Source organism: Uranotaenia lowii, chromosome 3 (genome assembly GCF_029784155.1).
Source record: "Uranotaenia lowii strain MFRU-FL chromosome 3, ASM2978415v1, whole genome shotgun sequence".
NCBI lineage: Eukaryota > Metazoa > Arthropoda > Insecta > Diptera > Culicidae > Uranotaenia > Uranotaenia lowii.
The window spans coordinates 64,783,401-64,803,735 of NC_073693.1; the positions used below are offsets into that span (position 1 = coordinate 64,783,401).

At 34.8% G+C, this 20,335-nt stretch overlaps 2 protein-coding genes across 3 annotated transcripts in view; one reads left to right on the plus strand and one right to left on the minus strand.

Annotated features, from left to right (window-relative positions):
* The window catches only part of LOC129751751 (uncharacterized), a 38,899-nt gene extending 23,730 nt beyond the window's left edge, over positions 1–15,169 (minus strand). Inside the window, exons 1-2 of one of the 2 annotated variants that reach the window (XM_055747441.1) lie at positions 14,591–15,169; positions 7,162–7,543 (exon numbers count right to left, since the gene is read on the minus strand). In XM_055747441.1, the coding sequence (XP_055603416.1) occupies positions 7,162–7,218 (57 nt within the window). In that variant the 5' untranslated portion in view covers positions 7,219–7,543; positions 14,591–15,169. The remainder of the gene's footprint in view (positions 1–7,161; positions 7,544–14,590) is intronic. The other variant, XM_055747442.1, reaches the window with a different exon arrangement.
* Positions 15,170–16,666: 1,497 nt separating this feature from the next.
* LOC129751575 (BTB/POZ domain-containing protein 2) overlaps positions 16,667–20,335 on the plus strand; it is a 90,626-nt gene continuing 86,957 nt past the window's right edge. The window contains exon 1 of the mRNA XM_055747165.1: positions 16,667–16,823. The gene's annotated coding sequence lies outside the window, so the exon portion shown is untranslated. The remainder of the gene's footprint in view (positions 16,824–20,335) is intronic.

Consider the following 20,335-nt stretch of genomic DNA (forward strand, 5'->3'; position numbering starts at 1 on the left):
GCGTTTTATGCCTTCTTTGCTGACTCCTATCAGGCTTATCTTCCAAGCTTCGCTTGACCAGGCCACCTTCCCCTCACTGTGGAAAGAAGCTTACATGTTCCCGGTTCATAAAAAGGGAGATAGGAATGATGTTAATAATTACCGGGGAATTTCAGTTCTGTGTGCTATAGCCAAACTTTTCGAATTGGTGGTTTTAGATCCCATTTTCATGTTCTGCAAGCATAACCTCTCCAACGACCAGCATGGATTTATGCCTCAACGCTCAACTACAACTAACTTACTAACCTTTACCTCGTTTGTGCATGAAAGTTTTGCAAAGAAATCCCAAACTGATGCCATCTATACCGATTTGTTTGCCGCATTCGACAAGGTGAACCATGATATTGCCATCGGAAAGCTCGCGCGTTTAGGATTTTGTGGATCTCTTATTGTCTTTGGTCCGCAGTTACCTTACTGGACGTAAATTGACAGTTCGTACGGGTAACTGTTTTTCCAGGCAGTTCTCAGCTTCATTAGGCGTGCCTCAGGGAAGTCATTTAGGGCCGTTAGTATTCCTAATCTACTTTAATGACGTGCTGCAACTCCTCGATGGACCAAAATTAGCGTATGCCGACGACTTGAAACTGTACTACTCTATCAATGGCTCCGAAAATGTGAACTTCCTGCAGAACCAGTTTAACCTCTTTGCCTCCTGGTGTGATGCCAATCGCCTGCCTTTAACCCTCATCCGCATTAGGGTGTCATTTTGACACCATTGCAAGTTTGAAGGCTTGTAACTTTTTTCAGAAGCTTCAAAATACATAAATTTCTTGGGGGACCCTAAATGAATTCAAAAGTTCTTCAATATTGCATCTTTACTTTTTTTATGGACGAACCCTGGAAGCCTGGACAAAAAAACTCCCTTTTCCGACTTTTGGTGTCATTTTGACACCACAAAAGTAAAATCTATTCAAGTCGTTTGAATTATTATGAACTTCATATAAAACTTATATCAATTGAAACCTTGTAATGTCAGTAAAATATGTTTAGAACATTATATACAGCTAAAGTTACAAGTTTTCTCGTTATTCAGCATGAAAGAAAAAAAATCCGAAAAAACATGCCTCACGAAAACTGCTGTAGTTCATATGTTACACGTCCAAAAAAATATTTGCCTTATATGCATATGAAAGCTGAAGTTAATGCCTACATCATGAAGACAAGAAATATTTTTTTAAATTTTTTTTAATGAAATGGTCACAAAAAGTTAAAAAAAAGTGGTCTAAAAAACCTACTTTTCATTCGATTGCTAGTAAATACTGTTTGAGCGATGGTAGAGTTTTGAAAAAAAAAAATATGACTACAAAATCTATATAAATTTCAACATTTTGCTGTCTTTAGATTTTTGATGCAACAAAAATTGAATTTACTGGAATTTTTCAAAGTTCACTACTTCGCGTGATTTTCGTCGTACGTTTCTTGGTTTGAATTTTTCTATTGATAGTAGTTCACGTTTGCTTGTCACGACACGCATCATTATTTCGGCTCTCGGCTTCGCTCTCTGACCAAATCACCACCCACCGTACCTACTCGGAGAGCAAACAAACACGTTTTGCTGGACGCGATGCTTGTAATTCAAGAAATTCAGGAATGATTTTACGTTTATAATTTTCATATTTTTGTGAAATCTCACAGCGTGAATTGTAGCACCTCACTAGAATGTAGATTAAATGTGCTTTCTAATGAATATACTCTTGGTTGGTCCAAACAAAGTAAAAGCACTGATAATCCGGGTACAACCTGACAAAGGACCACAAAAACAGATGAAATTTCAATTTGTAAAAAAATCACGCGAAGTACTGAACTTTGAAAAATTCCAGTAAATTCAATTTTTGTTGCATCAAAAATCTAAAGACAGCAAAATGTTGGAATTTAAATAGATTTTGTAGTCATATTTTTTTCAAAACTCTACCATCGCTCAAACAGTATTTACTAGCAATCGAATGAAAAGTAGGTTTTTTAGACCACTTTTTTTTTTAACTTTTTGTGACCATTTCATTAAAAAAAATTTAAAAAAATATTTCTTGTCTTCATGATGTAGGCATTAACTTCAGCTTTCATATGCATAAGGCAAATATTTTTTTGGACGTGTAACATATGAACTACAGCAGTTTTCGTGAGGCATGTTTTTTCGGATTTTTTTTTTCTTTCATGCTGAATAACGAGAAAACTTGAAACTTTAGCTGTATATAATGTTCTAAACATATTTTACTGACATTACCAGGTTTCTTTTGATGTAAGTTTTGTTTAAATCGGTTTAAAGCAAAATTTTATCTTGAACTAAAAATTCGTGGGTTCTAATGTTCGTTTTTTAAAATAGTATAGCTAGTTTAATTCTAGTTATAATCATTTTAAACTAGAATTGTACTATTTTAGATATCATAATTTTAGATATCATAATTTTGAATTCTTTGTTTAAATTTTGTTTAAATACTCATTTTAAAAATTTTTACTTTAAAATTTTGTTTAAATACTCATTTTAAAATTGAAATCCTTAATTTGAAATTAAAAAATACAATGGGTGAATCTGAATTGAATAAATGTTTTTAATTTTTCTTCATCTCGAACTTTGATATGCTGTTAAATATTCCCTCAAACTTAAATCAAGATGATGCAACCCGTTGTCCATGCATATTTTTTTTTAATCTTTTAAAGTCAGAATTCAAAATAGAGATCATGATTTCCATGTTCTGCATTCAGAACTTAGAAACGATACAAAAACAATATTTGGTGAATGGTTTCTTATTAGTAATGTATTACAAGTTTTTCGGAAAACGGAAGGGTCAACTGAGGTTATAATGAACAAAGAATATTCTTTTTTGGTTCAGATGAATTTGGGGTAATAATGAAAGCTGTTAAAATTCTTGTTACGTAATAATTTTAAGTGTTGACAGTATTTCTAGGTAAATCTAAACACTGTGTCTAGATAAGATTAATGGTGATTAAAAATTTACCTTTAATTAGACATGGGCAATTTTAAGATTCACAAAGGCATAGGCAATCATGTCCTACAATCTCATGTTTACAGATTTTTAGAAACTGAAGTTATGTATTACGGTTTATTTTCAAGATCTTGATGATTATTGGTACATATTTAAACATTAATGATAAGTTTAGATAAACAAACAATGCCTAAAAACAACCCAGACAACCATTTGGTGGGTATATCAAATTTGCAACACAAATATACGTGCGAATATACGTGTAAACATATCGTATATATTGCAGCAAAACCAGTATATACGTATCATTTTGGAGGCCATATAGGTACATTAGCACACACATTCTTGATTTGGATTGTTTTGTCGTAATAAAATCATGCAATGTATTTAAATACGATAAAGAATATGCATGAGACGCACATTGTAGGTGCATATATACGAATTGTCGTAATAAAAACATAAAGGATATGCATGGGCCGCACATTGTAGGTGCAGATATACGAAAATTAGTTTAAATAACATTCATACGATATAATCTGTAAAATAATATACGACTTCTGGTTGTCAGGGAAGTGTTCATAATTACCCCGTATTTTTTAAAATTTGGGGAAATTATAAACAATTCTTTGTGAATCAGTGAGATAAATGTTGAGTAAAAATTTACATTACACTTGAAGATACATTCATTATAGAATAGAACCGCTGGAAACAACATTTTAACTGAATTTACTTTGAGTTACATGATTGAACGCCCTCAGAACAGTTTCGAATATTCTCAGAGACGTGGATTTTGTGAGCTGTAGTAACACACTTGGTAACTTGTAACTTATGAAAAAATGATAGATACCATCATGTCACCATCTACCGCCCAGTTAAGCGGTTTTTCAACTTCAAACATGTGTAATAAAAAAACGACGGCAGATTTTTATTCGCTTTCTTTTCCAATACATCTCAAAACTGCTCTACTTTCAATTAAAAATTTAGTGGAATGCGAAAAATGTGCGCTTTTCAAAATAATTAACTAAATTTTGAGGTGTTCAACTGGCCCTATTACCGCCCACTCGACTTTTTTGGGTATCAATAAGGTTTTCTTAAGGAAAAACTATCTAACAACACGGAAACTGTTCTTTTTAGTATTTTCCATATAACAAGCTGTCAAAAGCATTTTGAGGAACTTGAGAGAATAAATTTTGTGAAGTTTTTCCCGCAAATTTTTGACAAATTGTAACAAAGTGCGTTGACTGACAAAATGATGATTCCAGGCAAACAGCCTCAAGTAACCGGTTACTTTCAGCGATAAAACATCATTTTCTAACATAATCGAACTAAATTCTTCTTATAATTTACACATTTGACACAATACATGCGTTAAAAACAAAGAAATTGTGCGTGACCGGTCATTAGGAACCCACACTTTTTTTTAAACACCAATTACCGCCCATCACTAATCCCTTCAAAAAACAACAACTATAGAAAAAATCGGAAATTTTTCGATGCAAATCTATTCTACGAAAATAAAACTATCGTTTCAAGTCGATTTTAGGTCAAATAGGTACTATCTTAAAAACAAAAACCCTTTTTGCCCTAGGAGTACAGTAATGCTTAGTTCGCTAACAGGCGTCGAATTCAACAATTTGACCGGAAACCAAAAACTAAACATTTAATTTCTGGCTATAGTTGGCATAATTAAGTGATGTTTTTTCAGTGAAATGATCGAACAATGATGCCGACACAGAACACAGGTCTTATTTTTGGAGAAAACATCCCAGTTTTTTCAAAATACAAACAAAAGGGTGATTTTGGGCGGTAAATGGTGTCTGGGCGGTAGATGGTGACATGATGGTATCACATGATGAATGATTGATTGAAAAGTCCTGACACACCATTTTTAATTTTTTTGTAAACATGACTTGAAAACCCTTAACGATTTCGTGTAGTATGTTTTTTTATCATTTTAAAAAAATGTGATGAACACCTTAGAATAGAATCGAGTTCGTCTAAGTGTTGAATGATTTGAGTGTTATGAAACAACCAAATATGTTGAAAATGTTGCTATATTCAGACGAAAATGGACAATAAAAGTCTGGAAAACCTAGAATATTTGACCGGGAAAACCAGGAAAAAACCGGGAATTTCAAAATGAAAATTTTTTGATTTTTCCCTTTAATCAATTTTAAAACACGTTTTTACTTAAATTTGTTGGCTCGGGGCGAACAGAGCACTACTAATCGGGGCATAATTAGCGTTTTCTGCCGTATAACCTAGTCGCGAATTCAACTCGATGTAGTCAACTGAATTTTAGAGCTACAGCTTGACTAAAGGGTGATACGGTCAAAATTTGGTCAAGGGGAAACGCGAGTAAATCGGTGAAATCGTTTATTTAAAAAATCAAACTTAATTTCATTTTCAAGTTTAATTAGTATAAAATTCAGGAAAAATATTCAGTTAGGCTTCCGCTTTTCCAAATCCGAATTGCCGGGCCTTACGCTTAACCCCTGCCATCAGATTTTGTACAGCCACCTTGTCCACCTTCTTCGCCACAGAAAGCCAGTTTGCCTTGAACTGCTGCTCGTCCTTATCAGTTTTTTTGGTCTTCTTTAGATTCCCCGGCAGAACACGCCCGCCGTGCCCTGATTAATGGTGCTCATACTGCCCCAGGGGGGGCGGGGGGGGGGGGGGGTTCTCCTACAGTGGCTGGTTTTCAGCTTTTGGCAAAAATTTTTAAAATGCATTTTTAAACGTTTTTATCTAGTTTTTCAAATTTCAGTCAACTAGGAAATAGACTATTTTAGTGTTCGAACACGAAACAATGATGTAATTCACATAATATAGCCATTTTCTATGGTTAAATAAGCATTTTCCTAAAGGTGGCCGTTATGCCCTTATCTTCCCTACCACCACCAATAAATATACCTACAGATTTTTTGCATCAGTCAGGACACGCTCTATTGATTAGACCTACAACTGATTTGCCAGCTAAATAAGATTGTTTTACCCCTCACACTATTGCAAGTTTGAAGGCTTGTAACTTTTTCAGAAGCTTCAAAAAACCAAAATTCTTTCGGGGACCCCAAATGATTTCAAAAGTTTTTGAATGTTGTGTTGTATCTTTACTTTTTTTATGGACGAACCCTGGATGCCTGGACAAAAAACTCCTTTTTCCTATTTAGAGTGTCAATTTTACACTCCAAAAGTAAATTCTATCTAAGTCATTTGAATTATAATTAATTTCATATAAAGCTTGTATCATTAGAAACCTTGTAATGTCAGTAAAATATGTGAAGTAATTTTGAAATTAAAAATTGCACTTTGGTTTCTTGAGGGATGGACAATTGATTTCAGGTTCAGGTGTATACAATTTATAACATGTTCCATATTTATGCTCTATTATCAAAATTTATTGATGTAAAAATGTGCAGACGGAGCTTTCAATGGACGAAAATTCGATCTCTAATATAATTATTAGTTAAAAGTCCAGGATATGGGGTGATCCATTAGACTGTGTTTATTTGGGGTCATTTTAGAATTTTTCAAACCCTGGGGTCAAAAAGATTCGTTTTGTTTCAAAAATCATTCATGATTTTTGCCGAATTTTTAAGTAACGTTTACATGAGTAAATTTGAACTTTTAGGTTTGTATGGGAAAATTGAATGTTCTGTGGAACAGAGCCTGCTTATGTTTTTTGTGCCAATTTATAAATTTCTCTAAGGAAATTTTCCGCTGAACAACTTTGTCCAAGACCGTAACTTCGTATCTTTTAAGGCAAAAAAGTTATTAGCTGTTTAACAGGAGTATGTCTTTTGGAATTGGTAAACAATAAAACTTATGTAAACTTTACTTAAAAATTCTGCTAAAAATCATGGATGAGTTTTGAACCAAAACGAAGCTTTAAACCCCAGGGTTTGAGAAATTCGAAAATGACCCCAAATGGACTCAGTCTAGTGATCCATACCAACTGTTCAAGGAAACCAATTTCGAATCAGCTTGTTTTCTGGAAAATCAGAATGCTTCTTAATCGATGCATGTAACCCGCCTTCCCCCTAGTGAAATATTAGTCGATAGATAAAGCCAAGGTACACTGCACCGTTTAAAACGCGTGGGAGTTCCACTTTTTTAACCTACATATATAGATTTCCTACCTTGGTACCAAATAATCATTCGTCATTCGGTCATTACTCACCTCTTTACTGAGCAATCCGTCTATATTTGACAACGAGTTTGCACTTTCCCAAAACATTTTGTTGCCGGCTTTTCCACCACCACGTCTTGGTATCTGATATTATTATTTTTCTCGATTTTTTTTTCTAGCGGCGGTGGCGAGATCTATGAAGGATGCGACAATCGATATCAGCAGCTTCCTGAACTTAGGCGGGTCTCCAACCTGCCCTCTGATAGATAATGGAGCACCGCTTCTGGTTGAGCACTTTCGATAAAAAAAAATAACTCTTCGGGAAGTACACAAGCTCACTACACTGTAAACACTTTTCTGCTCTCGATGTAACTAGTTTCTTATTTCATTTAACTTTTTTCTAATATAACGTATTGATGGAAATAAAACAGCTCTGGAAGGAAATAGAGAAAAAAAAAAGGATTAATAAAAGTTTGTTTTATAGGGGTTGCTTAGTACAAAACTTGATTTAGTGTAGGTATAATGTGTTGAGTTTAAGAGAGTTGTTCAAGCGATTGTCAGTGTAGAAGTGTAAAACAACAGCTAAGTTTGATAATCGTTCCCATTTACTCTCGTTTTATATCAAACATATTGCTTAATAGTTTCACTGACGATTCAATAGTACCTACATACCTAAATTTAAAAAAAAACCATCGGGTTTGACTATTTAAATGTTTATTTTCTTCAAACATTTCCACTACCAGAAGAAAAAGATACATCAGACAGACTTCAATAAATCTTCAGCGTTCAAATAATTCGTTTTTTTTTTTTGTTTCACTTTCGTCTGTCAACCCGAACTTGTTATTTTTAACTAATCACACGTACAGGAAGATAATAGCGACTGCTGCCAGAATTGATAAAAATAATTTTTTTTTTTTTTTTTTTTTCATGCGGCAGCTTTATGAGAAATCACACGGCCCTTTTGAGGCCAAAATTACTCACCGCGGGGGAAAGCTAGGTAAATGAAATGGGTAGGATTGGGAGGAGACCGCAATACACCGGGCGGATTAAGAATGTGTCTCATTTAAACTCCGGTTGCTCTCTGGCAAGTCAAACCCTGGCGAACCAGGGCTGGGCTTGCCAATGAGCCGTATTGCGAGCGGGGGTATTTTATATCAGTTGTATAATGTGTAAATGTGTAACACTGTGTCATGTGAAGTGAGCAACAAATAGTAGCTTTGGTTTGGTTTGTTTGCTGGATTCGTCGTGATATTAAGTAGTATTGTGTCGTCTGAAGTGAGCAACAAATAATAGCCTTTGTAGGGCTGAGTTTTGTTGTCACAGTGAGTAGTATTGTCCCATCTGAAGTGCGCAATGTTTGAATTTTGTTGTCACAGTGAGTAGTATTGTGTCATGTGAAGTGAGCAACAAATTGTAGCCTATGTAGGGCTGAGTTTTGTTTTCACAGTGAGTAATATTGTGTCATGTGGAGTGAGCAACAAATAGTAGCCTTTGTAGGGCTGAGTTTTGTTGTCACAGTGAGTAGTATTGTCCCATCTGAAGTGCGCAATGTTTGAATTTTGTTGTCACAGTGAGTAGTATTGTGTCATGTGAAGTGAGCAACAAATTGTAGCCTTTGTAGGGCTGAGTTTTGTTTTCACAGTGAGTAATATTGTGTCATGTGGAGTGAGCAACAAATAGTAGCCTTTGTAGGGCTGAGTTTTGTTGTCACAGTGAGTAATATTGTGTCATGTGAAGTGAGCAATGTTTGAATTTTGTTGTCACAGTGAGTAGTATTGTGTCATGTGAAGTGAGCAACAAATAGTAGCCTTTGTAGGGCTGAGTTTTGTTGTCACAGTGAGTAATATTGTCATGTGAAGTGAGCAACAAATAGTAGCCTTTATAGGGCCGAGTTTTGTTGTCACAGTGAGTAGTATTGTGTCATGTGAAGTGAGCAACAAATAGTAGCCTTTATAGGGCCGAGTTTTGTTGTCACAGTGAGTAGTATTGTGTGATGTGAAGTGAGCAACAAATAGTAGCCTTTGTAGGGCTGAGGTTTGTTGTCACAGTGAATAGTGTTATGTTGGGCCCTACCTGTCACCTAACCTTACTCGATTCAAAAACTTTGAGCCCATGATAGTTTTCTCTTGAGATTAGCATAGATTGGCGTATAAAAATATTTAGAAATGAGTAAGTTTTTAGAGATTCAAAACAAATGTGTAGCTACTCTGTAATTATATTAACATCTTGGATACCATAAAACAGAATCTCCATTAAAAGGTGTTTATCACTGCAGCAATTGTAAAAAAATCTACGTTACACAAACAATAAAATAATTGATAAATAACCAAACAAGACCATACTACTAATGACAATGCTGTTCCTCTAAAGCATCATCGCTAACTCTGAACATCTTCTCAGAACAACTTTCCTCAATCTGTTTCGGTTGAAAGAAATAACACTTCTATTTTTAATTCCCAATATTATCTTCCTGGACTGCCTTTATATTATTGTTTTTCAAAATCGTAACATCTTTCTTCGACTACCTTAATTGAATTTCAAGCCTAACCGAACAATAGACGAATCTACCAAAAAGCGTTGAAACGAGAAAGAATTATTGTTAACAGGAAACTGTCCAAAAAGCATTCTGATCCAATGAGCCTCTAGTTCTTGTAAAATGCTTGATTTAAGAATAATCCTTCGAAATTCATAAACCGCAAATGCACACTTACTAGAGCATTGGGGAGACGAATACTACTTACTACCTTTACCTTGTCTAGTAACACATTGAACAGTTATTAACCCGTGACCCATTACAGACTAGGATACGGGGACACATCTGGACCTACAGAATACCGGACCTGAAATATAAAACTTTATTAAACAAATTGTATGAAAAATTATATCAGGTCAAACAATCAATACTGATCGGACCATATTGAACACTGGTAAGACGTTTGTTTAAAGCCGTGGGGCCAACACGTAGGTTCCGTTTCACTGGTGTTCATCAGTGATCCGTTCGTGTTCGCAAGATCTGGTGTGATACTATCACTATTCGATTCTTTAAGATCTTGCGCGACAAGGCATACCCATTTATATCAAAGTGATATAAATGAGCCTCTTACCATGCCCACGGCAGAATTGATAAAAATAAATAGCATGAAAATGATCCGAAATATGTATGTACTCCTACTTAGCACACGCGTACCTTAAGTTGAACGAACACCCGTTCACTCATTTGTTTCGCAATCCCAGTTGTGGGCGTTTAAAGCGACAAAAAAATCAAAACAAACCTTCTGAATCAGAGTTGTTCATTTCTAATTAGTGGCTTAATGTTCGATTTTTTTTTTTAAGAACACATATTTATGTATCTATAAAATTTGTCCCGAAAATTCGACAAGAAATTATTTCGCGAATTTTATCGTTTAAAAATTTATTATAATCTTCTAATATTTTAAATGTTTTAAAATCAAAAGCTTGGGTAACGCTGACCGGTGGTTTTCTGAAGGTAGTATCAAAAGAGCTCACCCATTGAGACGACAGAATGTGGCGGAACGCATCGTCAGTTAGCGAAGCATCCATAGAATCGTTTGATTTTTTTTCTTTGTTGGTCCGCTTAAAGGGCTCAGAACGAAAGTACGGCGAACGCAGAGTTTGCCTAAAGCTACGCATCGATTCGATAGATTTTGTGATTATTAAAATAAGATTTAAGATTATTACTTTGATAAGTATAAAGAGAACTTACTGCGATAATTTCGTTTGTTACACATTACATAAAGTGTTTGGGGACGCATTAGAGCTGTCTCATACTAGATGAAATTTGGTAGTTATCGTCTCGGTTAACGGGGTAAATTTTGGGCTGAGAGCAGAAAAACTTTGGTGTCTGAAAGGATTCCATATAGGCAAAACCATCGTTTATCCTCATCCGCATTAGATTTCGTTACCCTAATCAGCACTAGGAGTGTCAATTTGACACTAAAATCTCAAATCGTTATAATTTTTAGCGTGTTCAATCGATCTAAACAAAACTTATATCAATAGAAACCTTGTAATGTCAGTAAAATATGTTTAGAACATTATATATAGCTAAAACTACTAGTTTTCTCGTTATTCAACATGAAAGAAAAAAAATCCGAAAAAACATCTAGTGATATAAGTTTTGTTGTAATCGGTTAGATATGAAAAGAGTTAAAACGATTTTAGCTTGGAGTGTCAAATTGACACTCCTAAGTCTGATAAGGGTAACGAAACCTAGTGCGGATGAGGGTTAAAGGATCACAGATAGCACTAACGTAAGGAAAACTTTTCCTGCTAGTGCTGCTACTGCCGCTGCTAATTTGAACATCAAGTATTATTTCAATTTGTCTCCACCACTTAACAGTTTGATTAGAGCATGCATCATTTCCAAGATAGATCGATTAGGAGGCCTTAGGGGACTTTGATTGCAGATAGTAGTAGACATTTAGTGGTATGAATAAGGTTTAGCAATTGCTTCGGTAGCTTTTACTTAGCTCGAAATCAAGCGAAGCAAAAGCCCAAAGCATTTGCTTAGTTTGGTATGAATAAACATTTGCTTAGCGGATGTGTACTAAAATCCTAGAACATAGCTTTTGCTTCGAAAAATAGAGCTATCCAACCAGCAGAATCTGAAGTTTTCTAAAGTTAAATGAAAGAAGACGATCAGAAAATTAAAAGTAAGGCTAAAATAGCCAAGAAGTCGACGGTGCGGATGGTGGGTGTAAGAACGACCGGAAAGTTTTTGGTTAATGCGTGCTCGTATGTTGATGTTTAAAGAAAAATGAATACATATTCGAATATAGTCAAACAACAAATGGCCTAACTTTAACATTTATCATAGCTTTCCCACACGTATTCGGATCGGGATAATCCGATGTATAAAAAATAGGCAATAGGCGCGCATCTTCATTTAAATATTTTTTTTAAATCTTAGAAAGAAAAAAATCACGTAAATATGGAAGTCTGAATTATGTTTTAAATTATAACAATTTTCTTCCAACTTCGAGCCGATTGGGACTTCTTCCACTATAGCCGGAATTTTTTTAATTTGGAATATTTACTAATTGATTTGTTTAGTTTCATCTTAGACGAATCATTTCATACAACGACAGGAATATGCAAAAAGCTGGGTTATCACTTCGACTTTTCTTTATCCATGTTGAAAATGCTGTTTTGAATTGTATTGAAGTGTAATATTGCTAATTTAATAAATTCATGACATTGCTAAAGAATTTTTTATTGAAAAAGTCTGCTACCGAGCATGCTTAGAAAATAAAGCAATTGCTAGGAGATTTGTCGAGCGATTACTTTACATTTGGGCTTTATTCATACCAAATTAGCTTGTTCTAAAAGTAAAAGCTCCTGACAGAGAAAACAGCTGTCAAAAAAAACTTTATTCATATCAACCGAAGCAATTGCTTTAAGCGACTGCTCGACTGCTCGATTAAGTTGAGCAAAAGCAATTGCTAGGTTTTTTTCATATCACCTATTGAAGAAATTTATATTTTACAATAAAGTAGCCTGAGACTTTTCACATTGATTTTTCATTCCATTTGAATTCATTGGCGATTTGCAGCTAGAAACGACTCTCAGAGGGCACTGCGATTGAAATGATGATGTTATGGATTCAAACGTCATTCCTCATAGTATTTTTTCAAAACATTAAAGAAATTTGCAAAATTTCGTTCTTCAAAGAAATGCTAGTTAAAATAGGGTTGGTGAATAAGGTAAGAAAAAGTGATGTTCTCAATTGTTTATTGTTTTTAAAATCAGTTAATTCGTATATCTCTGACAATTTTAAGTTTTCTGAAACAAAATGTGCGTTCCAAATTGAAACAACCCGGAGTCCCAAAGCTATCAAGTTTCCTGTCCAACCTTCGGAATCAAGACATTGAATGGAGCAAGATTTTTGATTGTCTTGCTAGAAACCGCTCGTAGTCGATTATTTCCGAGAGTTTGGAAGATGGCGATTTCTTTGCAGGTAAAATTTTTTTTATTATGACTAACATTGATCGGCTTTGAAAATTTATAAATTTATGAAACTTAACATTTTAGATGCTTGAAGAAATAACTCGGTCAAAAAACCAACTGCATTTTTGGATTGCTTATCGCAGATTACAGGAAAGCGAAAATTAGTCTGCTCTTCCAAAGTCTAAGTGATCCAAGGAATTGAAAGCAAGTGCTCAAAGTTAACATCGTTTGGAATGATCTACCTTATGTTTTATTGAAATTTGTTGACACGCGTTATTCCAATAAACCTTGTTAAACGTTTTATTCTATCTTTACATCATGTTCGAGCATCATCCGTAGACGAAAGCTCTACTTTTCGGAGCATTAAAATTTTTTGTAGAAAACCTTTTATAAGATGGGTCTCAAATTACCGAAGCAAAACTGGTAAAAAGACCAAACATACATTTAACTTACGTGTACTGATCCTGATTTTTCTTCAAAAACTGGATCCATTTTGTTTGAAAACTTCGGATAGAATCACCATATGTGCATATTTATCAAAATAGTTTCTAACAGGAAAGCCTGTTGTTGATCGCAAAAAAAAACCTTGATTGTGTTAACGTTGAATATTACATATATTTTTTACGCAAAAATCATCCGAACTACTAAATTTAAGATTTTCTTACTCGATGTTGTCATTTTTATTTCTTGAAATCAAACGGGTTCTTCAAAAAACTTAATTTTAAAAACACTTTGTATTCACTGCCATGTTCGAAATCTGCTATCATCACCCTTTTGTTAGTACCGTAAGTGAAAATCAGTTGGCGCTGCATGTCAAAAAGTTTTGCTGCAAATCGCCAATAAGGTCATATTCGTTTGAAAAATCAAAACCAGCTGTTTCTGAGGTGTTAGAAAAAACTATCACAAAATATTAGTTTAAATGGTAACATTCAACATCTATCGAGTATGATTTTATATCGATGGGCTGACGTTAAATCAATAAAGCACAATTACAATTACAATCGACTACAAATAAGCGCAATGCACTACCATTCCAATCAACCTATCTTGCACTTTTCCAGACGTTCCGATGCACCCGGCCTAACTTGCCCCTTTGGCGTGTTTTTAAATTCTTGTTGTTCTTCTGGATCAACAACAAAATTATGTACGTGGCAACAAGGCACCCCGATTTATTTTCAATTTGGATATCCAATCAAAACTCAACTAGCCATTCAACGAGTGTTTGTTTAGCCGCAATAAAGGGAAATGTTTAAATCGGCAGCCGAAGTGTCGATTCTCAATTTTCATTCTTGAGCAAGGGGCGGGTTTTGGGGGAAGGAGGCGCAAGTGATGGAACTTTTTTTTTCTTGTGGATTCACCTTTGTTCCCGAGTTTTGGACGAGGAACAGGATTTTCGACTTCGTTCTGAGTGTTTTGAGTTCATGCTGATGGTTTTGTAATTATTGAAACAGAACGATTTCAATGAGAATCTATGAAGAAAATAAATGGTGGTGAGCAATTTCCCCTCACTTACTTGTCCGTTCAGCTTTTGGTAGATCCGCAATCAAGTGTTTCCACTGTTTTCGCGGATGTTTATTCCTTTTTTCTCTAATTAACTGGTAGGTCACTAGATCGGACACTTCGCGAACACTTTTTTCATCCTCTAAGTACTCAGTAGGCGAGGTATTGATGAGGAAACTTTTTTCACCCTCTGATTTGCTTACTTTAGATCTAGTAGCTGGTTGAGGTGACTACTTTCATTCAACCTCACTCGCGCTCGCATACACACACGCAAAATGAAAAAAGAAGGGAAGAAAAACGGTGTTCAGGCAAATCGATGACAGCAGGCTGGTTTATGGTTGGTGGCCGATGTGAAAAATCCGCTACCGGAAACGCACTACTCGGGAACGGATATTGCAAAACGTTCTACTCGCGGTCTGGTGGTGCTGATTTTGAGCAACAAAGTAACATAACAATCGGACACGTACAATTTCCGTACAGTTCACTCGATCAACTTCCACGCGGAGTAGAAAAATTTTCACTCGCGACTACACTCTTCTTTTTAACTTTTCTCGTCGCCGTCGTTCGTTGGCAAATGTGTGGAAAAAGTACAAGAGGGTTCTTTCTTTTTCCCACTGGTGCTGGCCTTGTTCGTTTGTGTCGGTACATGGTAGCTTCGTTCAATCGTAAGTAGAAGTTACTGGTTTCTACCAATTCATATGTTGTTCAATGAGCTAATGTTTTAGTTGAAACTAGTCTGGTCGTTATTCAATGAAGCAAGTTGAAATTGATTGAAACTTGTCAAAACCGATCCAGCTCGGCAGGAGGATTCGTTTCGATCTGGTAGAAATCGATCGAAGTCAATTGGAAAAAGACAGGTGATCAACAGTCATTCCATTTGTACTTGTTCCAACCTCTTTCGACCAGACTTCATTGAACAGACTTATAAAAAACACGCAACACATGTGGTGATTTTGAGACTGTGTGCGTGCAATGCGCTGTCAAAGTTTGACAGTTATTAGTGTACGCAAAACTTTGTAATTCCATATTCCGTGCGCAATAGACTCAAAAATATTTTTGCGTAAGCAAACTCAAAATTGAGCACCCTTTGCATTTAGTTTTTGGGTTCAACATTGTGAGCGATTTGAAACGCGTAGCATTCATTTGAATTTGAATTCAAAATTGAATTTAAAATTATCGGTTCTAAAAAATTCATTGGGAATAGCAGAATGACGAAATTTAAAAATTCAGATTGAGTACGAAGACTGAGGTCCAAATTATAGCTCTAAATTCAAATTTTAGAGTCAGAGTTTTGATTTAGATGCCAAATTAAACATACACATTTTAGTTTCAAATTCCACAGTCAAATTCATATTCAGTTTTCAGATTCAGATTTAAGATCCCGATATCAGACTCAATTTTTAGAGTTAAATTTTATCATAAAATCAGACTTCAGATTCAGCTTTTCAATTGAGATTTCAGATTCAGAATTCAGATTCAAATTTCAAATCCTGGTTAATATTTCAGAGTTATTAATCAAATTCCGATTCAGATTTCAGTTTCAGATTTGATATCAGATTTAAAAATTTTGGATTTAAGATTCAGAAATTAAAATAAAATTAGGATGTAGACTTCAGTTTCCGATTTTAGATTCGAATTTGCGATTCAGATTTCAGATTCATCTTAAGATTTTAGATTAGCGAATGCTGCTTAAAATTGGGATTAAAACTTTTATCTTATGTTTGGATATTAAGATTTGGATAAGTAAAAAAAACTGCTCTCATTCAGAACCCGAATTGAGAATTCAGTTCATATTTCCGAGATCTAATTTAAAAAATTGGAATTCGAATTCAGGTTATCATATAAGTTGAAATTTTTTTTTTTTTAATAAGATTCATAATAAACCATATGTCCATCTAGCATGTGATTTCATCTTAAAGAGATTTTCTTTTATTTCGCTCTCTTGCTCACCTCTGGATTCTCTCCGGAAAACTTCTCTCGGTTTTGTTTTGTTTCTGGTTTTTGATGGGACGAATGGGGAAATTGCTGAAGTCAAACACACACAATAATACTATTTACACAAGATCGTCGCTCGCGGGTCGAGGTGGTCGGAAAAACGGAATCCTCTCTTGTTCGTCGTGGGTGCTGGTCTGGTCGGGAAAAACCGTGGAAATTCATAACAGTGCTTCGGTAGTGATTGTATGTAGTGGGTGTTCACGGCACCAGGTAGTGCCTCAATTTTCTGGAATTTGGCTGAATCTCAAACGGTAAGTTAATTCCAAGGATTAGTCATTTGTGCCATTATTACTGATGGCGGAAAGTGATGTTGAATCAATCAACGAAAGCTGGACGAAATCTGTGATTTCAAGAGGGCAAAAGGAAAATTTCCTCTTATGTGAAGGATCTCGGTATCGATTTTTTTTTCTTCAAAAGGAATGACTGTTCCTTTTGTGTTGAGCCAACATTCGGCAACAAAAACCAACACACTCGCAAATGCTCGGGGGAGAAACGAAAATCAGCAACAAACAAAAATGTTGCACTCCGGAAAAAGGACTTGGACAAGGGCTGGGTGGTTCGGGTATCATGATGATGGTGTTGGTAGTGTCTTGTTTGGTGGAGGATGTTCGGAAAATTGTTAAATAGGTCATCGAACGAAAACAGAAGCAGTTAGCATGCATTTTTAACTTAATTATTTTTAATCCTGTTATTTTGATAGGCTGGGGATTGTCTCGCCAAAACATTGCTAACCAAGATCACGCTTTTTTTTAGTCTATGGTTCAATCCCCCAATCCCTGCATCCGAAATTGGAAATTAAAGATTCTTTGAACGCTGCATGTTGAGAAGCCGCCCGCATTTCGTTTGAATGTTTCATGCCAATAAAGGGTCTGTGTGTCTGCCGAAGGGATAATATTTAATCATATTTCAACACTGGAACATGCTGGTTGACCCAGCTTACAGTCAATTGCGCGAAATTATACTTAATCTATTAAAAATGATTAGAGGCTCCAACTCATGTAGTAAATTTTACTGGAAGGCAAACTTAATGTTGGAACTGACGTCGAAAATCATACACTTATTTGTTCTTATTGGTTTATGAATTCTGAACTGTATATTTTGTTTGTCTGAAATCAAAACTGATGAATCTTTTTAATTTATTAGATGAATGCCTACTTAGTTCAACCTTAACCAAAATTTTTCAAATTGGCTGAAAAACGTGAAAAACTCCCCATAAGAACTTAAACGAATTCTAGGAGTGTGTGGCAGATCGTCTCATTCCTCTTCTCTTGACCCTTCTTCCTTTTTTTTCAAAATTTACTAAGGGTCTTTTTTTACAATGCAAAATATCTCGAAACTGAAAAATCAAATGGCAAAATACTCTTAAGTTAAAAAATTTATGAAATTAATTTGCGGCTTTATCGGTGAGGGTTAAAGAATTGAAATGAAAGACGGATAGAATATCAGAAGAAAATTCTAATGTGGTGAAAAGAGCGAAGAGCATTTGAAATAGAAGCTTGACCACATACTAAATTCTTTGTCCCGCACCAATTAACTGTATTGAAGAAGTAGTACCCAATAGAGGAGGCACTACGTTTTTCGATACAGTTAATTATGGATGGTTCGACCGCCATGTGACTGCACATGTGTCGAACGGACAAAAAATGTACACAGTAAATGAAAATTACCGAGCTCGGTAATTTTTTTACCGAAATCCTAACATGTGTAAATCGTTAAACTGTTCGGTAATTTTTTCGGTAAAAAATAAACGAACATCGGTAAATGAAGAATCGATTCACCGATGTTCGTTTATTTTTTATCGAAAAAATTACCGAACAGTTTAACGATTTACACATGTTAGGATTTCGGTAAAGAAATTACCGAACTCGGTAATTTTCGTTTACTGTGTAGCATGTGGTTGCTCTATTAAGTCTTCTATTGTGCGTTATCGTTCGATCGATGGCTAGGTAGATTTCTTATTTTCTTATAAAAAAAAATAAAAACAAAATCGCCCCTTTTTAAAGCATGAAGACTTTTTGAATACAGGCAAATTTGCACATAATTAAAAAGGGTTCCAAACTTTTTAAAAACACTTAGACATTTACTGGTATGAATAAGGTTTAGCAATTGCTTCGGTAGCTTTTACTTAGCTCGAAATCAATCAAAGCAAAAGTCCAAAGCATTTGCTTAGTTTGGTATGAATAAACATTTGCTTAGCGGATGTGTACTAAAGTCTTAGAACATAGCTTTTGCTTCGAAAAATAGAGCTATCCAACCAGCAGAATCTGAAGTTTTCTAAAGTAAAATGAAAGAAGACGATCAGAAAATGGAAAAGTACGGCTAAAGTAGCCTTGAAGTCGACGAATCGGGTGGTGGGTGTAAGAACGACCGGATTTTTTTGGTAAATTTGTGCTCGTATGTTGATGTTTAAAGAAAAATGAATTCAAATTCATATTCAAATATTGTCAAACAAAAAATGGCCTAACTTTAATATTTATCATAAGTTCTCCCCCCCATTGTATACAAAATAGGCAATAGGCACGAATTTAAATTTAGATATTTTTTCTTAAATCTTAGAATTATATAAAAATGAGAGATCTGTATAATGTTTTAAATTATTACTATTTATTTCTTACTTTGAGCCAATTGGGACTTTATCCACTATAGCCGGATTTTTTTTTCAATTGAAATATTTACTAATTGATTTGTTTAATTTCATCTTAGACGAATGATTTTTTACAACGACAAGAATTTGAAAAAAGTTGGGTTATCACTTCGACTTTTCTTTATCCATGTTGAAAATGCCTTTTTGAATTGTTTTGAAGTGAAATATTGCTAATTTGATAAATTCATAACGTTATTCAAGAATTTTTTATTGGAAAAGTCTGCTACCGAGCATGCTTAGAAAATAGAGCAATTGCTTGGAGATTTGCCGAGCAATTGCTTTAGATTCGAGCTTTATTCATACCAAACTAGCTTGTTCTAAAAGTAAAAGCTCCTGACTGAGAAAACAGCTGTCAAAAAAAACTTTATTCATATCAATCGAAGCAATTGCTTTAAGCGACTGCTCGACTGCTCGATTTAGTTTAGCAAAAGCAATTACTAGGTTTTTTTCATACCACCCATTGGTTTTGTGAATGACATGATTTTTTCAAATTAACGACACTTTACCATTCTTGTGGCATTCGTGTCTTTTTAATAACTTGTACTAATTATGAGAATCTTCATTCATTAAAATAGGAAGCGTTTCTCAATACAAAATATCAACTAATTTAGTAAAAAAATAGTTGTCAATTCAATGAATCATCGTCAATAATGTCGAAACGCTTGCGTTTATCAATTTTAACAAAAAATCTATCAAGGATTTTATCATATTTTTGTTAATTTCTCTGAAAACCCTACCCCCTTCCCCCCTCCCCCTTCTATTTTTGGACTTGTCGGGCTTTCATTCTTAGATTTAAAAACGGCTTCACACCAAATTTTATGTTGATCTGTTGAGTAGTTTCCGAAAAATGGCCCCTATCTTAATTTGAAGGGGTTTGAAAGTATTATAGAAACTATTCCCGGTCTTCGAAACGGCTACACACCAAATTTCACGTTGATTGGTTTCCCGAAATCGTTCGTAGGGTAACGGACTTATTTTGGACCGGGTACATATTTTGGACCACCTTGCAGCTTTTTCCAATATTTCTCTCATAAATCATTTTAATCATGAAAATTTTGAACAATTATAGTTAAAGCTACTTCTTATGATTCCATTCATATCTATCATTCCATTTAAATG